The following is a 21,223-nucleotide window of genomic DNA, read 5'->3' on the forward strand; positions in this document are numbered from 1 at the left end:
AGTAATTTTGAACCGCGGGAAACGCGGGGCCCAACCCGCCAGGGCCTGGCAATCTTCCTCCGGCCCGCCCTCTTGTCGCTGTCACTCAACACATTCTCGGACAGTGATTGGTTAAAACTGGGTGCCGGCAGCGGTTGGGGGGACACCCCTCTGATTGGCCGGTACTCAACGGCATGGGTCACGTGAGTGACGACGTTTCGCGCCAATTTCGGTTGGTCGGGCTACATCGCGCCGCGCGCTCGGTCTCTGCTTCCCCGGAGTGAGCGTTCTCAGCTCGCCCGCTCCTGTCGCACGGTCCCCGGCAGCGATGGCGCTTAAGGACTACGCGATCGAGAAAGGTGATATGCTCTAGGGCAGGGAGCGGCGTTCTTCGAGGGAAACTTCTCTACCTGCACCTGTTGGGGGGAGCTGGGGTCTGTGACTCTGGGGACAGGCGGACCGCGCCTGGGACAAGTGTAGGGGGCATCAGGACGGGAGCGATCCTGCTTGGAGAAGGTGATGTGGTGGTGTGACGGGGAGGACCCAGCGGAGGCCGCGGAGAGGAGGGGCGCTCCAGAGAGACACTGGTTGACGTGGAACCTTCCGTACGTGGTCTGAGGCCCCGGGAAACCGGGCCTGCCTCTGCGCTTTGGGGCGCTAGAGAATTCCCGCGCCCACTCGAGCCGCGCCGGGGTTCGGGGGCGGGGCTTGCCAGGCCGCTACGCTCCGGGATTGGTTGTTTCAGGCCGCCCTCCAAACGGAAGTAGAGGCGGGCGGAAGTGGCGCTGCTCTGTCGGAGGGAGTGTCGTGTGTAAACAGTGTCCTTCCGCGCCGTGGCCTCAGCGATTGCTGCCGTGGGTAGGGGCGTGCCTGGGGTTGTGAGCCTGAGCGCCCGGCGGCGAGAGATGGCAGTGAAGTGGACCCGAGTGGCCCTTTGGCGTGCTGGCCAATCGCCGTGCGGCCACCCTCCTCGGGCGGAGGAATCCTGGGCTGTGAGGCGGCTGGAATCCGGGCCCATGTGCTTCTTTGTTTACTAAGAGCGGAAGCAGTGGCGGGAGCGGGGTGTGGGGTGCCGAGGAGGCCTAGTGGCAGACGTCCTGGCGGGAGCAGAAGAAAAAGAGTTGTCCTGATGGAAGAGAGCCGACTCTTGAGAGTCGATTGTGTGCGAGCTGAGAGAATTAAAGAAACAGACTACTAACTAAGGCAGTGAGCGAAAATCTCTTGGGAAGGTTGGAGTAAGACTCTTGTAACTGCCCGGGGACCTATCTTCTTCCCCAGGAAAGAGCAGACTTGTGAAAGGAGTACTGCCTACTTGGGGGAGAACTACGTAGGCTTGTTTTGAATGTTCATTTAACTGATGAGTTTACAGCTCCCATCTTAAATGAAACCGGGTTCTTAGTTTTGCCTTAAGAATGTGAAGAACCCAAAAGAAGGATTGTGTCTGAAATATTTGGTACATTATTGTGTGTGCGAGCGCGCGTGTGTGCTGCACGAGTATTTCACGGCTTACACGTGGGTGTTGGACAGCAGCGGGAGTCGGTTCTCTTCTAACTGTGGGTGGGCCTCGGGGATTGAACTCTGGATCATGAGGCTTGGCAGCAGTGATCTTTACAACTCACTGTCCCCGAAGATTTGTTTTTGATTCTAACGTTTGTTTACAGAAAAAGTTAGGAAGTTCCTGCAAGAGTTTTATTATGATGATGAACTTGGAAAGAAGCAGTTCAAGTATGGGACCCAGTTGGTAAGTCCCAGGGTTGGTTATGGGCAGTTGGGATGCAATGTGAGAACTTAACGGGGGCGGCCTACCATGTTACAGCAAGTGTGGCTTTTGGAGAATGGCTTGAGTTTGGTTGTTTTGTAGAAGGATTTTTACTTCTATTTAGGTGTGGGTGTTGTATTTATTTGAATGTGTGTGGAATTACATGGACATGCCATAGCAAGCCTGGAGGTTTAACGGACAATTTGTGGGGGTCCATTTGCCCACCATGTGGGTTCTGGGATCAAACTCAGTTCTTCAGGCTGGTTGGCAACCTGTTGAGCCATCTCTTCCATTCCTAGCTATTGGGTTTCAGAGATACTGTTTGTGTGGCCTGGACTGGCTTTGAGCTCCTGATCCTCCTGTCTTGTTTATCCCAAATCCTGGGGTTACAGGCACACCATCATGCTAGACCGAGTGGCTAGTTTAGCAGAGTACTTGCCTCATACGTGGGTATGACACCACGTTCATAAAAACAAAAATGTTTTTATGAGTGAGGAAATTCTTTTCAGAGCTGAAAAGTATCTCTACTGTGTTTCTTTCCTCTCTGGGGGGTGGCCAGTGACTTAGATGAGCTTTTGTGGGTGAGGTAAAACCTGACCCTAAAGATTACTGTTTCTTGCTTGCCTCAGGTTCATCTGGCTCATCGGGAACAAGTGGCATTATACGTGGACCTAGATGACGTAGCTGAAGACGACCCTGAGTTGGTCGACTCAATTTGCGAGAATGCCAAGCGCTACTCAAAGCTGTTTGCTGATGTTGTGCAAGAGCTTCTGCCTGAGTACAAGGAGAAGGAGGTGGGTTGCTGGCTTCTGAGCTCTCCTGCCTGGTTTCCCCTGTACTCTTTTCTCTCCTGCCTCTCACGTTCCCTTTCTTTAGGTGGTGAGTAAAGATGTCCTGGATGTGTACATTGAGCACCGGCTGATGATGGAGCAGCGGAGCAGAGACCCTGGAGCGGTCCGGAACCCTCAAAACCAATATCCTTCTGAACTCATGCGTAGATTGTGAGTGAGTGTCTTTGTGGGTAAGGCCAGGGACTTGTTCTCCAGGACCTTGCTGACAAATGTTTCCTTCTCTTAGCGAGTTGTATTTCCAAGGCCCAAGTAGCAGCAAGCCTCGAGTGATCCGGGAAGTACGGGCTGATTCTGTGGGGAAATTGGTAACTGTGCGTGGGATCGTCACTCGTGTCTCTGAAGTCAAGCCCCGGATGGTGGTGGCCACATACACTTGTGATCAGTGTGGGGCAGAGACTTATCAACCGGTATGTATACGGTAGGGAATAGGAAAATCCTGTCTGGGTTCATTGTCTCTGTCATTTTCTCTCTAACAATTATAAAAAGTGTTGCGATATTCATTCTTGAATTCTTTGGTAGTGGTCTGTTCTCTCTGGTCATTTTATCGGTGTTTTTGTTTAACTCAGAATATTTCAAGGGGTTCTTGTGCCTTCAGAATGTCTCATTACAGAGCAGAAATGATTCCTATGGTGATAGTAAGGGGTTTTTGGTTTCCTATTTCCTTTCTCATGTCTAGATCCAATCTCCCACCTTCATGCCTTTGATCATGTGTCCCAGCCAGGAGTGCCAAACCAACCGCTCAGGAGGGCGACTATACCTGCAGACTCGTGGTTCCAAATTTGTTAAATTCCAGGAAATGAAGATTCAAGAACATGTGAGTTTGGGAGATGTGAACCCTGCAGTCAGATATAAGTGGCAGGAAGAAAGATAAGTGAAGAGCTGGGGAGGAAAAGTCATCTATAGTGGGAATAAAGTTAAACTAGAAGTTTGTACTCTTGCTTTTAGGCAGGAAGTCAAGAAATGGTTTAATTGAAATTTTCAGGTTGAGCTGGGAGGAGAGTAAGCTCAGCTTCCCTCCTGAAGTCTTCTAGGTTGGACTAGCTGAGTCTTACCATAAAATGGTCCTTGTCTGCCTCTCTTTCTCCTTGTCTCATGTTTCTGTCTTTGGATCTCCTAGAGTGATCAAGTTCCTGTGGGAAACATACCTCGTAGCATCACAGTGGTTTTACAAGGAGAAAACACAAGGACTGCCCAGCCTGGGGACCATGTCATTGTCACTGGTATCTTCTTGCCAATCTTGCGTACAGGATTCCAACAGATGGCACAGGTGAGAGTTTTGAAATGAGAAAATTGTTCCCTTTTTGCCTCATTCACCCACTTACTCTCTTCACACCCTTCAAAAAGTAAAACCAGTAAGGTGGAACTTGTGGTTGTTAAAAAATTCTTAGGGGTTCTGCTGATGACAGTTTAAAGAGAAGCCTTTCCCATGCTGCCATTCTTCTGCCCAGGGTTTACTGTCAGAGACCTTTCTGGAAGCCCACAGGATTGTGAAGATGACAAAGAGTGAGGATGATGCAGCTGGGGCCGGAGAGCTGAGCAGGGAGGAACTAAAGCAGATTGCAGGTGAGAGGCTGCAAGGTCAAGGTGAGAGTTGAGACTTAACCGAGCTTTTGTCCTGGGGTAAATGCTGTGCCTTAACTTTGCAGAGGAGGATTTCTATGAAAAGCTGGCTGCTTCTATTGCTCCGGAGATCTATGGGCATGAAGATGTGAAGAAAGCGCTGCTGCTCCTCCTAGTGGGTGGGGTAGACCAGTCTCCTCAAGGCATGAAGATCAGGGGTAAGGACAAGAGAGAGACTTGGGGTGGTTTGGAAGTGTGAAAGGGGATCATGTGACTATGTTCTGTAAAGAATGGATGATTTGGCTTCATCATGGTTGTCTGTGTCTTAGGAGAAATAGTATGGAGTTTAGGAGGGGAACCAGGTAGACGGCTTGGGTTGAGCATGTCACTTAGGCTTCCTTCCCATTTTCCAGGAAACATCCACATCTGCCTTATGGGAGATCCTGGTGTGGCCAAATCTCAGCTCCTATCTTATATTGATCGTCTTGCCCCCCGAAGTGAGTATGGGCAGGAATGGGGCTTAGTGTTTATTTGAAACACTAAGGCCTCTGGAAGGCCTGGGAAAGTGGTTCCTTCCTTTAATGGTATACTGTTTCTCTTTGCAGGTCAGTACACAACAGGCCGGGGCTCCTCTGGAGTGGGGCTCACAGCAGCTGTGCTGAGAGACTCTGTGAGTGGGGAACTCACCTTAGAGGGTGGTGCCCTGGTGCTGGCTGACCAAGGTGTGTGCTGCATTGATGAGTTTGACAAAATGGCCGAAGCTGACCGCACAGCCATCCATGAGGTCATGGAGCAGCAGACCATCTCCATTGCAAAGGCAGGGATTCTCACCACACTCAATGCCCGATGCTCTATCCTGGCTGCTGCCAATCCTGCCTATGGACGATACAACCCCCGGCGGAGCTTGGAGCAGAACATACAGCTTCCTGCTGCTCTGCTTTCCCGATTCGACCTTCTCTGGCTGATTCAGGACCGGCCTGACCGAGACAATGACCTCCGGTGAATGAAGAGCAATACCCATAGAAACAGTCCATTTTAGTGGTTTGGGGGGGGGGGCGTAAAAATCCCAAAGCTGCTCAACTTGTCTGCATGGACACATCAGCCACTATTTCTTGTCACAGTTCCTAGGGAGATGGAAGGCTGGGGCTGAGATGAGGGTCTCCTGGGAGGCCTATCTCTGCCGCGCTGTGGCGAAGAGGCGGGGCTAAGAAGGGATCCTGCACCGGAACCTCAGAGTGTGTAGTAGCTCTTTAAGAATGTTACCTGTTTTCTCCAGGTTGGCGCAGCATATCACCTATGTTCACCAGCACAGCCGGCAGCCCCCTGCCCAGTTTGAGCCTTTGGACATGAAGCTTATGAGGTAGGGTGGGGAGTGAATCCAGGTCTCACTTTGTAGCCTAGCCACACAAGGCAGGGCATCATCAGAAGTTTTTTTCTGGTTTGGGGTGATGGAACAGCAGGACTATAATTCTAGCTACCATGGAGACAGGAGGATCTTCTGAGATCTTTTAGGAATGTCTCCAAAAATTATCCCTCCCTATACATAAAAGAACTATCTGCTGGGCAGTGGTGGCACATGCTCTTAATCCCAGAACTTGGGAGGGAGAGGCAGGCAAATTTCCGAGTTCAAGGCCCTGGTCTACAGAGTGAGTTCTAAGAGCCAGAGCTATACTCAGAAAATCTGTGGGGATGGAGCGCCCGTCGTCCCCCCCCCCCCCCCAAAAAAAAGACCTTAGGGCCTACTGGCTGCTCTTCCAGAGGTCCTGAGTATCTCAGTGATCTTCAGGGTTTTTTTTTTCCCACCGGGTCTCTGAAGTTTCTCTCCTTTGTGAAGTTCAGAACCAATACAGGTGGTTTTCCATTGCTTTTGTAAATGTCATTTTCCTGAAAAGCTGGAAGTTGCTTAAGCAATTGCAGCCCTGTTTGGAGAAGTCCCTCAGTGATGCCCAAGCAAATAGCTGTCCACTTCCTGCACAGAATATTAAGTAGGGAATCTATAAAGCATGCCTGTGTTCTGCTTTCCCACAGACGCTACATAGCCATGTGCCGCGAGAGGCAGCCCACGGTGCCTGAATCTCTGGCTGACTACATCACAGCAGCATATGTGGAGATGCGGCGAGAGGCCCGGGCCAGTAAGGATGCCACCTATACTTCTGCCCGGACCCTGCTGGCCATTCTCCGACTTTCTACTGCTCTGGTGAGTGCAGTATCCCTATCATCTGGAAGGCTGACCCTTGCCTGCCACCTCACCTTAATGGCCCTCAGGCTGCCTGCTCCCTCCCACCAGCCCTGCTGGGGCTAAAGTGCTGACAGTGCAGATAGTGGTCCTCTCTGTGCTACCGCACTGTGGGTACTTGCTGCTCCAGCAGGGCACATACAGCACCCATGGAGGGAAAGGCTGCTTGCTACTTAAATCCAAGAGGGGCAGAAGGACTTGTTGAATTCCTGATGTCCTAGATACGGTCTTAGAAATCTCCATTCTGTCCGTCCCTCTTGGATCTTAGTCATGGGGGCTCCAAAGTGCTGTTCGTGCAGGTAGTGTAATTACCTGACCTACTGCTGAGCTAGCACTTCCCGAGCCCCCAGGACACAACCTCTGACAGTGACCCTAGCTGAGCTCCCCAGGCTCCATTTGTCATGATGGGGAACCTAGTGGAGTTCAGAAGGGTTTGGTCTCCCTCACAGGACAGCTGAACACCCACCGGGACTGGCCAGTGTTGAGAGGCGGAGACTTGGGCAATTGCTGGAAGCTGCCCTGGGCATTGCACTTGTCTCGGTCTGACAGTGCCGGCCCAACACTGCAGATGTGGGGGGCAGGGAGGAGTCCCCATTTTTGTTTTTAGTAGGCAAAAACATGGCTTGCCCAACCTTGAAGCTGGGGCAAGGAAGATTCTTGACTTTATTCCCTTTCCTCCCCTCCTATCCCAATCTTTTCCCTGCCTTCCCCCCTTAGGCTCGCCTCCGAATGGTAGATATCGTGGAAAAGGAAGATGTAAATGAAGCCATAAGGTTGATGGAGATGTCAAAGGACTCCCTTCTGGGTGAAAAGGGACAAACAGCTAGGTGCGTGTCTTAATGTAGAATGAAACTGGGCCGCTTGACTTTATTGATAGTGAGCTGGTCACTGGCTTTGTGGCTTCTGCACTCATAAGCATAGAAATTTGACCTCAGAGTTTGATGCTAATTGCTATTCTGTTTGCTCAGCCCTGTACCCTGATTTTTTTTTTCCCATCCATGTTTCAGGACCCAGAGGCCAGCAGATGTGATATTTGCCACAGTCCGTGAATTGGTCTCAGGGGGACGAAGTGTCCGGTTTTCTGAGGCTGAGCAGCGTTGCATATCACGTGGTTTCACACCAGCCCAATTCCAGGCAGCTCTGGATGAATATGAGGAGCTAAACATCTGGCAAGTCAATACTTCTCGGACAAGGATCACTTTTGTCTGATGGCTACCTTTGAGGCTCACCTTCGATGGCCAGCTTTTAAGGCCCTGCTGCCCACCCACCACCCCAAGAGTGTGTGCTTGATGCTCCAGAGGGGAAGATCCCATTTTCCCATGCTGCACTTTTTAATTGTGTTTGTTAATAAAGTGTTTTGATCATGTTTGGGCCTCTGTTCTGTTAAGATTGAGGAAAAAGCTAACACCCTAATGAGCATATTCTCTTCTACCAAGGCAAGTTTCTATGCTGCCCTGCCACATGCCCAGTCAGTAACTCAGGCTAAATGGAGCCCGTGGAGCTCTTTGATCTCTCTTCCCCTAATCTATGTGTCAGGATGAGGTCCAGGGGCCCACTGCCCACTCCTTTCTTGAAATGTGGTTGCTGGGAATTGAACTCAGGACCTCTGGGAGAGCAGTCAGTACTTTTAGCCTCTGAGCCATCTCCAGCTCTCTTGAAATGTTTTGAATCCCTGCCTAACTCAGGGTGGTGGAATGGCAGGTGAAGGAGAACATAAAAAGTAGCACCTGGCACAAGAAATGACTAAAGTGGACATCTCATAGCTGGGTTGAAATGTTAAAGCCGAGATGCAAATAAATCATTGCCCCTTGCTAATTTCCGGTGTCCACGGGACCAAGGATTTGCATTAGCCATAATTACAAAGACAGGTTTGGTATCCCTCCCCTTTCTAGCTTGAGAAAGCAGTCATTTCTCATTTCTGTGGGTTGGCCTATTTAAGTTCATATCACAGAACTGGAAACAGGCAGTCCTACCACATTCTGCCTACCTAGATGAGGGGTTACCTCAAATCCTTAAAAGGTGGGTAAGTGCGGGTGATTGGATTTCACCTCTGAGCAAGGCTGCCTTGAGAATTCCAAGCTGAAAAACCAGGGTGGTACTGGTAGGACAAAGCCATGGAAGGGCTGCTAAGGGGCTGCTCTTTTATTAATGACAGTTTCTCTAAGGGGAATGTAGTGCCCAGTCCCAGTGAACAGTTATCTGAGCCCTGTACATCATCCCTTCCAGAACCTTCATCAGAAAAACAGTCCCCGCATTCGCCTGCCGATGCCTTGTCGGTCGTAGAGGACGTTGAACTTGTTCACAAACTGGTTCATTGTGTTGCACGTTTTGGTGATGGTGCCGAGGTAGGCCATGAGCCCCACGTCATTGCATTGCTGGGAGGGAACAGAAAGAACCAGTTCCCCAGGGATCCCTCACATTAGGGCCAAGGACAACTGAGTTTCACCTGCCTGCAAGAGTGATGCTGTGAGCCCCACCACCCCATCACAGGTACTAACACTCACATCATAAAAGTCTGTCTTGAACTTGTCTGTGCTGAGAACCGGAAGACAGTGGCATAGGGCGTAGGCCTCCCGCAGGATCTCATGGTTGAAGGGAACCTCTCCTAAGGGTACAATGAGGCTGCACTGATGTGGATGCTGTCACTTCTCCAGGAGGGAGGGAAAATGGTTAAAAGCGACAGAGAGGCACCTGTCCTACCTGATTCAGAGGCCTTGACATATTCTAAAATGAGCTTCACGCGGCTGTGCAGCATCTTGATGGCGCTATGCTGAGCTATCAGGTGTTCGGCCACTGCAGGGAAATGGGGCAAATGAAAGAAGGTATGCGACCATAACCTCCCCATGCTTCCAAAGAATTCACCTCCCTTACCCGTGGAGTTCTCCCCACTGCCTGTCGCTGTCATCCGGGCCACATGGTCTACACCGATACGTTCAGCTTCCTCAGTGGCCAGTGTGTAAGTGAGCTCGGCAAACAGCATTGTGGCCTGCAGAGTAAAGGATTCCCACATAGGGAGAGTGAGAATTGGGAAATGGGACTGGGCAGGTGGCTTAGCGGGTAGAGCACTTGCTGCACAAATCTGAGATGTGTGTTTAGAGCTACAGAACCCACACTAAGCTAGATGTGATAGCATGTGTCTGGACTCCCAGCACTCCTACAGCAAGATGGGAAGTGGAGACAGAATTCCCAGGAGCTCACATGACAACCGGCCTGGCAAACAAGGCAAAAAGCTGGGACGGACATCCAGAGTTGTCCTGTGACTGTACACATGTGTATGACATGCAGGAAATAGGATTTGAACATTACAGGGTGGGTATTACCTCTCCATTGATTATATCAATGACGGACTCAAAAACGCTGACAGGAAGCTGTAAAACAGATGGAGACGGAACAACTCTTACTAAGAGCAAACGCACTTGAACTTACACATGTGCCACGCTGGCCTCAACCTCCTGAGTGGTAAGATGGATTACAAGTGTGTCACAATGGTTGGATCACATTTTCCCTCTGATTTCCCCAGAACCTACTGGAGTCGATTTTACCCACATTACATATGAATATGGCCCTTAAGAGACTAAGTCCTACAGCTGATGGGTAACTAGCAGCATAGAGATGCAACCGAAGCATTCACTAACAGATGATGTCACAGAGTAAACTAGAGCAGAGCATGAGGAGAAAAACCAGGCATAGTGGTAGCTGATCAAGACAAAGGGGACTCGGAGTCAGCAATACTCACATCTGTGTGCTTGGTCATGGGGTTCAACTTCAGAAACAGGGGACTCTCAATTATCTCGCATACCTGGAAGAAAAGACAAGACCCAGAAAGAGTCCACTTTTCTTCCCCTCATCTTCTGTCCTCTTCCCAACATGTACACACTTGAGCCTGTATACCTGCTTGTGGACGTGGATGTCGGAGGGGTCAGGCGGCCCCCCTGTGGTATACCAACCCAGAAACTCCAGCTCCTTGAACACCTGTTTAACTGGAGAAGGGGCCAGAGTAAACAATATTTCTTTAAATCGCTCTTCCTTAGTTTGGTTGACCTGATGTATTTCTTTTGGCTCAGTTTAGAGTAACTACACCTTTCTAGTCTGCCATCGCTCATCCTTTACTTACTGAAGGTTACATTTTACTTCTGATCCTCCTGTCTCCATCTTCTGGTTTATATGGTACTTGAGGACTGAACTCTGGGCTTCCTGCATGTTTAGAGCAAGCACTCTACCCACTGACCCACATCCCCAGCCCTCTCAAAACCAAACCAACCAAACAACCAAACAAAAAAATCTTCCCACTTCTCGTTCCCACCCACTTCTATTCCCCTCTCACACTGCTCCTCCTTGGTGTAATAATATTCCTTGTCAATGATAATCTTCTCTTCCACGGTGTGGGACAGCAGCTCAAAGGAGTTCATCACTTCGATATTTCGCCCCTCCTGCTTCCCGATCAAAGCCCCAATCACTGAGAGGGAGAGAAAAGCACACGGAAAATTGGTGAGGGACAGGCATTCCAAACCTCTCCTAATAACCCGAGGCTCTGAGGTCAGTGTGAATCAATGATTGGGGAAACTAATTTGGAAGAAAGGCGAGGCAGAGGAAAAGTGATTGGAGGAGGTCTCCAAGAGGAGGGTTTGAAACTTACACGCAACACTCACCCTGCACAGGCCGCCCCTCCTGGGAGCGCATGCGGATCCAGTGGTCTGAGATGTTGAGGATGACAAGGGGATGAAGAGCGACAGAAACACTCCCAGTCACTCCGGAGGCCATCACGCTGGGGACTGTTAAGGGTGAAAGGAAAACAGCGGGTGAAAAGCTCAGGCCCACACATTCTCTCCTAGACATGGGAGTAGGGGACCGGCAGAGCCGGGCCGTCCATCCCTGCCCGCAAGTTATCCTGGGAGAGATGTCGCTTCTCCCGGGTTTAAGAAGTACTAAAGATACTCCGCAAAGGCGACTCCAGAAGTCGCTCCGCACAGCCGGTTACCTGCTGCATCCACCTCCATGCCGCTGCTGCCTCCGCTCCCGTTCGCCGCCGCCGCCGCCATTTTCCCCGCGCCCGCCAGCCACGGCCCGCCCCCTTCCTTCCCGGCTTCTGTAGGCGAGCAGCGCATGCTCAGTATGTGCTTGACACTGCTGAAGGGCGGGGCGTCTGCCAGTACTTGATAGCCCTGGATGTGTGTTGTGCTGTGTTTCTGTTGATGTTACTGGTTCTCACGTAACCCACCGTGACCTTGAAATCTGTATCGCGTGTCGGAGGATGACTTTGAACTTTCAAACTTTGATCCTCCTGCCATCCCTCCCAAGTGCTGTGATTACAGGTGTGCACAACAAGCCCTGGTATTTCATGCTCAAAGCCCAGAGATTCTGAATCACTAAGCCATGGGTCAGCCAGAAGTCACTGGAGAGTAGGGCTGTTAGTTTCCAGGGTTCAGAGATGCATTTTACATACTGGAGTCAGAGAAAATTGCAACCAAAAGAAAGCAAGGCTGTTAGAATGGGGAAGACAATTTATTCAAGAAACTAAAAGTTTTCGCGTCGCATATAATCTGTATGCAGGCACTTGGTCGCTTGTTTGTTGAGAAAAAGATCTCCCTGTGTATCCCAGCTGCCTGGGAACTTGCTATTAGAGCTGGCTGACTTCAAACTCACAGAGATCCACCTGCCTCTGCCTCCTTAGTGCTGTGATTAAAGGTGTGCACCACTACGCCCAGCACGCCTAGCTTTTATGTGTGTACTGCGGATTTAAACTCACTTTACTCACTGGGTCGTCTCCCCAGCTCTGACTGCTCTTGAGCAGATGCTTCTTCAGTTGCATGGCAACCTGACTCCTAACGCCACCTAGTGACTGCTACTGACTGGCAGGGCTTTGGGCACACAGTGGGATGGGTGCCAAGTAAATCTGGGGTCACTTTGGTATGGGCATCTGCTGCTTACTAACACAACCTCTTAAGGGATCGATCAACCTCCTAGAAGTCTCCCCATCTTTTCAACAGTCAAGCACTCATGCAGAGGATGCTTTAGCCTTCAAGCCGCCACCAGCAAACCATGTAAGAGAAGCCTTTATCATGCCTGATTGTACCAACAGGGCAGGTGGAGTGTCGTGGTGGTTTGAATAAGAATGGCCGCCAAAGGGCTGGAAAGATGGCTCAGGTTAAGAGCACCGGCTGTTCTTCTAGAAGACCTGGGTTCAATTCCCAGCACCAACATGGTAGTACACAACCGTTCGTAACTCCAGTTCCAGGGGACCTGACACCCTCACACAGGCATACACACAGGCAAAACACCAATGCACATAGAAGTAAATCTTTTAAAAGAAGAAAAGTATGGCTCCCATTGACTCATATATTTGAATACTTAGTCACCAGGGAGTGTCACCATTGGAAAAGAGTAGAAGGGTTAGAAATATTAGGAGGTGTGAGTTTAATGGCAAAAGTGTGTGACTGGGGTTGAGTTTTGAGGTTTCAAAAGCCCATGTGAAGCCCAGTCTCTCTCTCGGCTTAAGGATCAGGATGTAGCGCTCAGCTGTTGCTCCAGCGACTGCCTGCTGCCACTCTCCCAGCCACGACAATGGACTGACCCCTTTTAAGGGCAAATGATTTCAGCCACTTTGCTGTGCACAGACTTTTATTTTCAGTTTGATCCGTGAGAAAGAACTCCCACAAGCCATGAAATTAGTTAATAAGGAGAGAATTATTCTACAAGGAAGCTTAATTGAAACAAAGAAGAGTGGGAAGCCCCCTTTCACCCGGGAATTTACCACTAGGCACCGGAACAACATGGAAGTACGCATCCCAGTAAACATCACGTGAACAGGCTTACACATCACGGGAACAACATGGAAGTACGCATCCCTAGTACAACATCACGTGAACAGGCTTACACATCACGGGAACAACGTGGAAGTACACATCCCAGTATAAACATCACGTGAACAGGCTTACACATCACGGGAACAACATGGAAGTACGCATCCCCAGTAAACATCACGTGAACAGGCTTACACATCACGGGAACAACATGGAAGTACGCATCCCCAGTACAACATCACGGGAACAGGCTTACACATCACGGGAACAACATGGAAGTACGCATCCCCAGTACAACATCACGGGAACAGGCTTACACATCACGGGAACAACATGGAAGTATGCATCCCCAGTACAACATCACGGGAACAGGCTTACATTCATCTGACTGCCTGTCTCTCCCGGATTGAAACAGCAGCAGCTAGAGGCGTTCCGAGGCAAGTTTTTAAGCCTCAGGAACAAGGGGGGCTCATTGCCCAGTCATCGGCAACCGTCCAAACACCTGGTCCAGTATGCACGTCCACCCCCAGACATTGGCCGGTTGTCAAGGATGCAAGCGCATCAACAGGCCTCTGTCTTACTTAAAACAAAAAAACACTCCCCGTTCTCAATCCTGAGAACTGGCCGGGTTCTCAAAACAGAGAAGAGGAGTCATCTACAGTTCATGCCTTAGACTGTGCCGAGCCTTAACACAAGCCTCTCCATTTTAAAATTACCCTCCTCGCAGACCTAAAACTGTAAGCAAGACCTCAACTAAACATTTTCTTTTTATAAGCGTTGCCTTGGTCATGATGTCTCTTCACAGCAATAGAACAGGGACTAAGACAAGTGTATATCCTAGTTGGACCATTAAGTAAGGCTAAGCAGCCTGCTTATATAGCCAAGAAAGAGTATTTGGCCCAGCCATTCATGTTGGGCCGATCATAGTCATTTGTTTACCAATCTCAGCCACTGAAGGGGGTCTTTTGACAAATCTGAGTTTGCACTAATTCACAGTAGTCCTTCCACTAGGGGAAGCGCTCCCCCTTCCTGTCAAGGTGGAAAGGACTGCAGGTTCTTTGGGACCTAGGACAGCAAACTATCTGGTAGCAACTGTCAAACACACAGGTGGGGCTAAGTCTTCAGAAGCTTGGGAAAGCAGCTGCAATCTTTTTTTTTTTTTTTTTTTTTTTTTTAGTTTTTCGAGACAGGGTTTCTCTGTAGCTTTGGAGCCTGACCTGGCAGACCAGGCTGGCCTCAAACTCACAGAGATCCTCCTGCCTCTGCCTCCAGAGTGCTGGGATTAAAGGCGTGCACCACCACCGCCCAGCTTTTTTTTTAAGAGCAGCTGCAATCTTTACAACACCTGTCTCAACCTCTGTTGAGTGTCCCAGACTCAAAGCAATCTGGCTGGTATAAAGCAATCTGGCTAACTGTGAGGTGGATAATCCTTTGCCCAGGGAAGCCTGGGCAGTAAGGGGAAAGAGTATGATAGACGCTAATTAGAGAGTGAAATTGTCCTATTCCCAGTGGCTTTGCTTACTTACGGGAAAATAAACATTGGGAAGTTTTTAGGGGCTTGGTTCTGCCTCAAATTAATATACCAAACTTTGTCGACTCCCCATGGGAAGCCATACCTGTTGGGAGGAGTGGATGGGGATGGGCTGGAGGGGAAGGGAGGGCAAGGGGGGTAGGAGGGAGAACCTTGTTTGGAATGTAAAATGAATTTAAAAAATGAATATTAAAAAAAAGAAAAGCAAGTCAAAGAAAAGTTAACACTAACAGCAATTTAGCACTATTTTAACAATGCTTAACACCAGTATAGGACCCAAGGAGAACTGGGTCCCCTGCATCTGTCTCATAATGAATTTTTCAGATTTTAGTATGTATGTATAGGAGAACCTTTTATTATTTATTTGACTGTGTGTGTGAACACTCACTTACACACAGGCATGACACTGTAGGTTTTTTTTTTTATTTTTGCTTTTTTTGTTGATGTTGTTTTAACTCTTTGTCTCTTTGGCTCTTTTCAGGGCCCTTCACCCAGCTTCCAAATAAACGTACTCAGAGGCTTATTCTTATTTATAAATGCCCAGCTTTAGCTTGGCTTGTTTCTAACCAGCCTTTCTTATCTTAAATTATCCCATCTATCTTTTGCCTCTTTATTTCTGTATACCTTTCTTCTTCTTTTTCTTCTTTTTTTTTGTTTTGTTTTTTTGTTTTTGATTTTTCAAGACCGGGTTTCTCTGTAGCTTTGGAACCTGTCCTGGAACTAGCTCTTTTTTTTTTTTTTTAAAAGATTTATTTATTATGTATACAACATTCTGCCTCCATGTATGCCCTCACGCCAGAAGAGGGCGCCAAATCTCATTACAGATGGTTGTGAGCCACCATATGGTTGCTGGGAATTGAACTCAGGACCTTTGGAAGAGCAGCCAGTGCTCATAACCTCTGAGCCATCTCTCCAGTACTGGAACTAGCTCTTCTTCTTCTTCTTCTTTTTTTTTTTTTTTTTTTTTTTTTTTTTTGGTTTTTCAAGACAGGGTTTCTCTGTGGCTTTGGAGCCTTTTTGGTTTTTTCGAGACAGGGTTTCTCTGTGGCTTTGGAGCCTGTCCTGGAACTAGCTCTGTAGACCAGGCTGGTCTCGAACTCACAGAGATCCACCTGCCTCAACCTCCCCAGTGCTGGGATTAAAGGCCTGCACCATCACTTCCTTCTTCGTGGCTTGCCCTGTAACTGGGTGGCTGGCCCCTAACATCTCCTCTCCTTGTTCTCTCTTGCTGCTGCTTCCTCTCCACCCAGATTTCTCCTACTTATTCTGCCTGCCAACCCCGCCTATCCTTTCTCCTGCCTCGCTATTGCCCGTTCAGCTCTTTATTAGACCGTCAGTTGTTTTAGACGGGCACAGTAACCCAGCTTCACAGAGTTAAGAAATGCAACATGAAAGAATGGAACACATCTTTGCATCATTAAACAAATATCCCACAATATAAACAAATGAAACACATCTTATAATACTCTACAAGATGCCACAAACCCAAAAGCTAAGAATATCATCGGACAGCCTCTGAGGCCTATAGAAAAGCTTGCTGCAGCTTGCCGTAGTCCTCTCGCTAATGTACCCATCAATGTATTTTTAATTGGCCTTAATGTGTGACTTTCATTGTTCTGTCCAACTAGAACATTACATGAAACTGCTTCCGTGTGGGAACATGGAATTTGGGGTAACCTAAATCTGTGTTCCTGGGCCTTGATCACTCAACTAGGACTTAGAATAAACTACCTCTCGAGACTGGATGAGACATGATAAATCTTGTTGGTTAGAGAGTCCTTATAACTTGTTATTACATGCCATTCTTTCATATGGTATGGACAGAGGTTTGGTTATACAGTCCAAACAAACTTATAAAGTTGACAGAGCTCTTTTAACAAAATATAACACAAATATGGAACAAAAAAGTCTCTTTGGTTGACTTAACCATATTTGTCCATATTTGTTACTTTCAAAGTTCGGGTGTTTTCAGAGCAAGGAGACCAGCCACCAATGAAAATGAGTGGTCCAGGTGACCCAGACTTTCAGAGTGCCTCTGTTGCAGTTTCCTTGGGGTTCTGCATTCAGAACAACTTCAAGGCTGCCAGTTGAGATGGTCCAGCCTCACAGACTATTCTAGCCAGGACTTCAGATAAGTTTTGTACTTTCCCATTACACAGAGACTGGGCAGCAGTTGTTATAGCTAGTATTCTTAGAACTTGACCTTTATCTCAGTTTTCTCAGGGTCCTCTGGAGATGCTATTGCCCCCATACAACAGGAAGCCGTCTAGAGAACATAATGCCCACATTCCCAACAAGTGGGGTGGGTGGGTTTTGGTCATTTGGTGGATTATAAATGTTTGTCATCATTTAATGGGGAAATAGAAATATAGGATAAAAGGACAACTATTCATCTCAAATATTTTACATTGGTATGGATTTTTGTACATATACAAAATGAAGGGTTTTTTTTTTTTAGCTAGAACATACTGCACACACATTGCTACTCTTTTTTTTTTCTTATTTATTTATTACGTATACAACATTCCGCCTCCATGTATGCCCGCACGCCAGAGGAGGGCGCCAGATCGCATTACAAATGGTTGTGAGCCACCATGTGGTTGCTGGGAATTGAACTCAGGACCTCTGGAAGAGCAGCCAGTGCTCTTAACCACTGAGCCATCTCTCCAGCCCACATTGCTACTCTTGTTTAAGGTATTGTACCTATGCAACTTATTTAACAATGTAATTTTATTTGTAAACTTCTAGTCCTTGAAAGTTATTATTACAAACTGTTTAGGATAATAAAGAACTGCAGGTTAGTAATTAGTCACCATAATGTGGGATGTCCTTCTGTACATATGTTGCTTTTATTCATTGATGAATAAAGCTGTTTTGACCAATAGCTTAGCAGAGTAATGTCAGGAGGGAAATCTAAACAGAGATAGGGATACAGAGACTAGGTGAAGTCAAGCAGATACCAGCCAGTTGCCAAGGAAACAAGACATGTAGAAAATGAGGTAATGCCACGGCCATGTGGCAAATAGACTAATAGAAATGGGTTAGTTTAAGATGTAAGGGCTAGTTAAGAATATGCCGGAACCATCGGCCAAACAGTATTGTAATTAATATAGTTTCTATGTGATTATTCAAGTCTGGAAGGCCCGGTAATGGACGTTTAGTCTCTGACTACATCACTTATGACAATCAAACTTGTAGTCATGTTAGGTATGTTTTCAAGGTTAAACAGAAATATTTTATATAGATAGATGATCTTCAAATGCTTCAGAGCCTTTAAACATTTAAGATGTTTAATAACTTAAGCTTTTTATGACAGTGAGTGATGTCTGCTCCTGGCTGTACCAATTTACTTCATTAAAGGATGATGGGTGTTGAAGAACCTCCATACGGAGTTCGCTTTCATTGTGGCAAAGCTAGAAATTTGGGCAAGAAAATGCCCTTGCCTTGACTGCTAACAGTGTGCTGTACAAACTGGACAAGCAGGACACAAAGGAAAAAGATTGCTGAACTTTGCCAAGACAAGGTATAACAGTCCTTCAAAATTCCTGTTTCACAGAAAGGTCCATCAGATATTCTAGGCCCATAGGCTAAAAGTGGATGCTCCAATGGCACAGAGGAACCTTGGATGACTTCTATAGTTTTGGAAGTTGCTCGCTCTGCTTTCTGTTTACTCAGGTAATAGTATATTCTTCTCTGGTCCCTGATGGAGGTGAAGATGAGATAGTTACAGTTTTTCTGGTTACCAAATTCAGAAAAATAAAAGAGATGTAAAGTTTATAAGGTCGAGAAACATAAAAGCTTATATTGTTTATCTAAGAAAATAGTTGGAGGTCTAAAAAGATAATTTTGGGTTGGTAATAGAAGCTACAATGGGAAGTAAGTTAGGTACACGACTTTGGATTCATCGAGATAGGACAGATAATGGAGTATTTTCTCTGAATTTGCCAAATGTGAATGGACTGGATATTGTAATTCTTTTTTTTTAAGATTTATATATTTGGGCTGAAGAGATGGCTCAGCAGTTAAGAACACTGGCTGCTCTCCCAAAGGTCCTGAGTTCAATCCCCAGCAACTACATGGTGGCTCATAACCATCTATAAAGAGATCTGGTGCCCTTTTCTGCCCTGAAGGTGTACATGCAGGCAGAACACTGTATCCATGATAAATAAATAAATCTTTTTTTAAAATATTTATTTATTTACTTATTATGTATACAATATTCTGTTTCCATGTATGCCTGCAGGCCAGAAGAGGGCACCAGACCTCATTACAGATGGTTGTGAACCACCATGTTGCTGGGAACTGAACTCAGGACCACTGGAAGAGCAGTCAGTGCTCTTAACCTCTGAGCCACCTCTCCAGCCCCATGTAAGTGTAATTCTTACTTGATAATTGTTCTTATTGTATATAATCTTACTATGTTAAAGCTAAAACCTTTCTTTTTATTTAGACAAAAGGGAGAAATGTTGCCTAATATTTGTTTAACTATGTAAAGATATGTTGCATTTGTTTATGTTGTGAATATTTGTTTAAGATGTATTGCATTTGTTTAACTATGTAAAGACGTGTTGCTGTTTTACCTTGTCTGCCTAAGGCACTTGATTGATCTAATAAAAAGCTAAATGGCAATAGCATAGAAGGAGGTATAGGCAGAACTTCCAGGCAGGAAGAGTAAGGAGGAGGAGGAATTTAGGCTCAAAGAAAAAGAAAATGAGATGGCAGGAAGATACTAGACATGGAGAAAGCAGGATATACAGAATGAGAGAAAGGTAAAAAGCCCCAAGCCAGAATGTAGATTAATAGAAACTTATTAAGTTAAAAGAGCTGGTGGGATAGCCTAAACTAAGTCCAAGCATTCAGAATTAATAATAAATCTCTGTGTCTTTTTTTAAAAATATTTATTTATTTATTTATTTATTTATTATGTATACAATATTCTGTCTGTGTGTATGCCTGCAGGCCAGAAGAGGGCACCAGACCCCATTACAGGTGGTTATGAGCCACCATGTGGTTGCTGGGAATTGAACTCAGGACCTTTGGAAGAGCAGGCAATGCTCTTAACCTCTGAGCCATCTCTCCAGCCCCAATAAATCTCTGTGTCTTTATTTGGTTGGAGGCCCAAAGAACATTCCAACTACAGCCTCTCATTCTCATGAAGGTGACAACTGTAGTTATGCACCATCCAAAAGCTTCCATTCTCATGAAGGTGACAACTGTAGTTATGCACCATCCAAAAGCTTCCATTCTCATGAAGGTGACAACTGTAGTTATGCACCATCCAAAAGCTTCCATTCTCATGAAGGTGACAACTGTAGTTATGCACCATCCAAAAGCTTCCATTCTCATGAAGGTGACAACTGTAGTTATGCACCATCCAAAAGCTTCCATTCTCATGAAGGTGACAACTGTAGTTATGCACCATCCAAAAGCTTCCATTCTCATGAAGGTGACAACTGCAGTTATGCACCATCCAAAAGCTTCCATTCTCATGAAGGTGACAACTGCAGTTATGCACCATCCAAAAGCTTCCATTCTCATGAAGGTGACAACTGTAGTTATGCACCATCCAAAAGCTTCCATTCTCATGAAGGTGACAACTGCAGTTATGCACCATCCAAAAGCTTCCATTCTCATGAAGGTGACAACTGCAGTTATGCACCATCCAAAAGCTTCCATTCCCTGAGCCATCATGCTCGCCCAGGGAGAGCATTTTATGTCAAACGTGGATCTTGTTTGAGTCAGGCATGGTAGTGCATACCTTTAATCCCAGCACTCGGGAGGCAGAGGCAGGCGGATCTCTGTGAGTTCGAGACCAGCCTGGTCTACAGAGCTAGTTCCAGGACAGGCTCCAAAGCTACAGAGAAACCCTGTCTCGAAAAAACCAAAAAAAAATCAATTATTATTTAAGTGAGACCTCTCATGCAGCCCAGGCTGGCTTTGAACTCATTATGTACTGAAGAATGATCTTAAATTCCTGATCTCGCTGCAACTACCTACCAGATGCTAGGAATGCAGTCCTGTGACATCTTGTCTGGTTTGTGCAGTGCTGTGGATGGAACCCAGGACTTTAGCTAAGTTAGGCAAGCATTCTAAAAGCAAAGCTAAGGGCTGGAGAGATGGTTTAGCAGTTAAGAGCACTGACTGCTCTTCCAGAGGATCAGGTTCAATTCCCAGCACTCATATGGCCAATCACAACCGTCTACTCCAGTTCCAGATGTGTTGATCTCATCTGACCTACACCTACATCAGGTGTACATACATACAAGCAGGGAAAACATACTAAAAAAATAAATCTTTAGCCGGGTGGTGGTGGTGCAGGCCTTTAATCCCAGTACTCTGGAGTCAGACAGGTGGATCTCTGAGTTCAAGGCCAGTCTGGTCTACAAAGTGAGTTCCAGGACAGGCTCCAAAGCTACAGATAAAATCCTGCCTCAAAAAACCAAATAGCCAAATAAATAAATCTTAAAAAAAAAAACTGAGCTACTTGGGTGGTGGTAGCACACACCT

At 47.0% G+C, this 21,223-nt stretch overlaps 2 protein-coding genes across 4 annotated transcripts; one reads left to right on the top strand and one right to left on the bottom strand.

Moving 5' to 3' along the window:
* Positions 1 to 62: 62 nt before the first annotated feature.
* On the top strand, positions 63 to 7,751 carry Mcm7 (minichromosome maintenance complex component 7). 3 transcript variants are annotated; one of them, XM_075975207.1, is made up of 15 exons: positions 63 to 338; positions 1,641 to 1,720; positions 2,368 to 2,532; positions 2,615 to 2,739; positions 2,816 to 2,996; positions 3,266 to 3,403; positions 3,707 to 3,856; positions 4,038 to 4,152; positions 4,236 to 4,367; positions 4,563 to 4,646; positions 4,755 to 5,148; positions 5,426 to 5,509; positions 6,178 to 6,346; positions 7,103 to 7,212; positions 7,393 to 7,751. In XM_075975207.1, the coding sequence occupies exons 1-15, from the start codon at positions 308 to 310 to the stop codon at positions 7,592 to 7,594; spliced, it is 2,160 nt and encodes a 719-aa protein (XP_075831322.1). In that variant the 5' UTR covers positions 63 to 307; the 3' UTR covers positions 7,595 to 7,751. The 3 variants fall into 3 exon arrangements, with proteins under 3 accessions (XP_075831322.1, XP_075831333.1, XP_075831327.1); XM_075975218.1 differs by lacking the exon at positions 63 to 338 and adding an exon at positions 784 to 1,306; XM_075975212.1 differs by lacking the exon at positions 63 to 338 and adding an exon at positions 1,071 to 1,208.
* On the bottom strand, positions 7,228 to 11,505 carry Cops6 (COP9 signalosome subunit 6). Its single transcript, XM_075975258.1, has 10 exons — positions 11,364 to 11,505; positions 11,035 to 11,157; positions 10,710 to 10,841; positions 10,277 to 10,365; positions 10,122 to 10,184; positions 9,706 to 9,753; positions 9,257 to 9,371; positions 9,086 to 9,178; positions 8,890 to 8,990; positions 7,228 to 8,760 (listed from the first exon to the last, which is right to left on the bottom strand). Exons 1-10 carry the CDS (start codon positions 11,488 to 11,490, stop codon positions 8,620 to 8,622), a joined length of 1,032 nt encoding a protein of 343 aa, XP_075831373.1. The 5' UTR covers positions 11,491 to 11,505; the 3' UTR covers positions 7,228 to 8,619.
* Positions 11,506 to 21,223: the final 9,718 nt, after the last annotated feature.

Source organism: Microtus pennsylvanicus, chromosome 1 (assembly GCF_037038515.1).
Source record: "Microtus pennsylvanicus isolate mMicPen1 chromosome 1, mMicPen1.hap1, whole genome shotgun sequence".
Lineage (NCBI taxonomy): Eukaryota > Metazoa > Chordata > Mammalia > Rodentia > Cricetidae > Microtus > Microtus pennsylvanicus.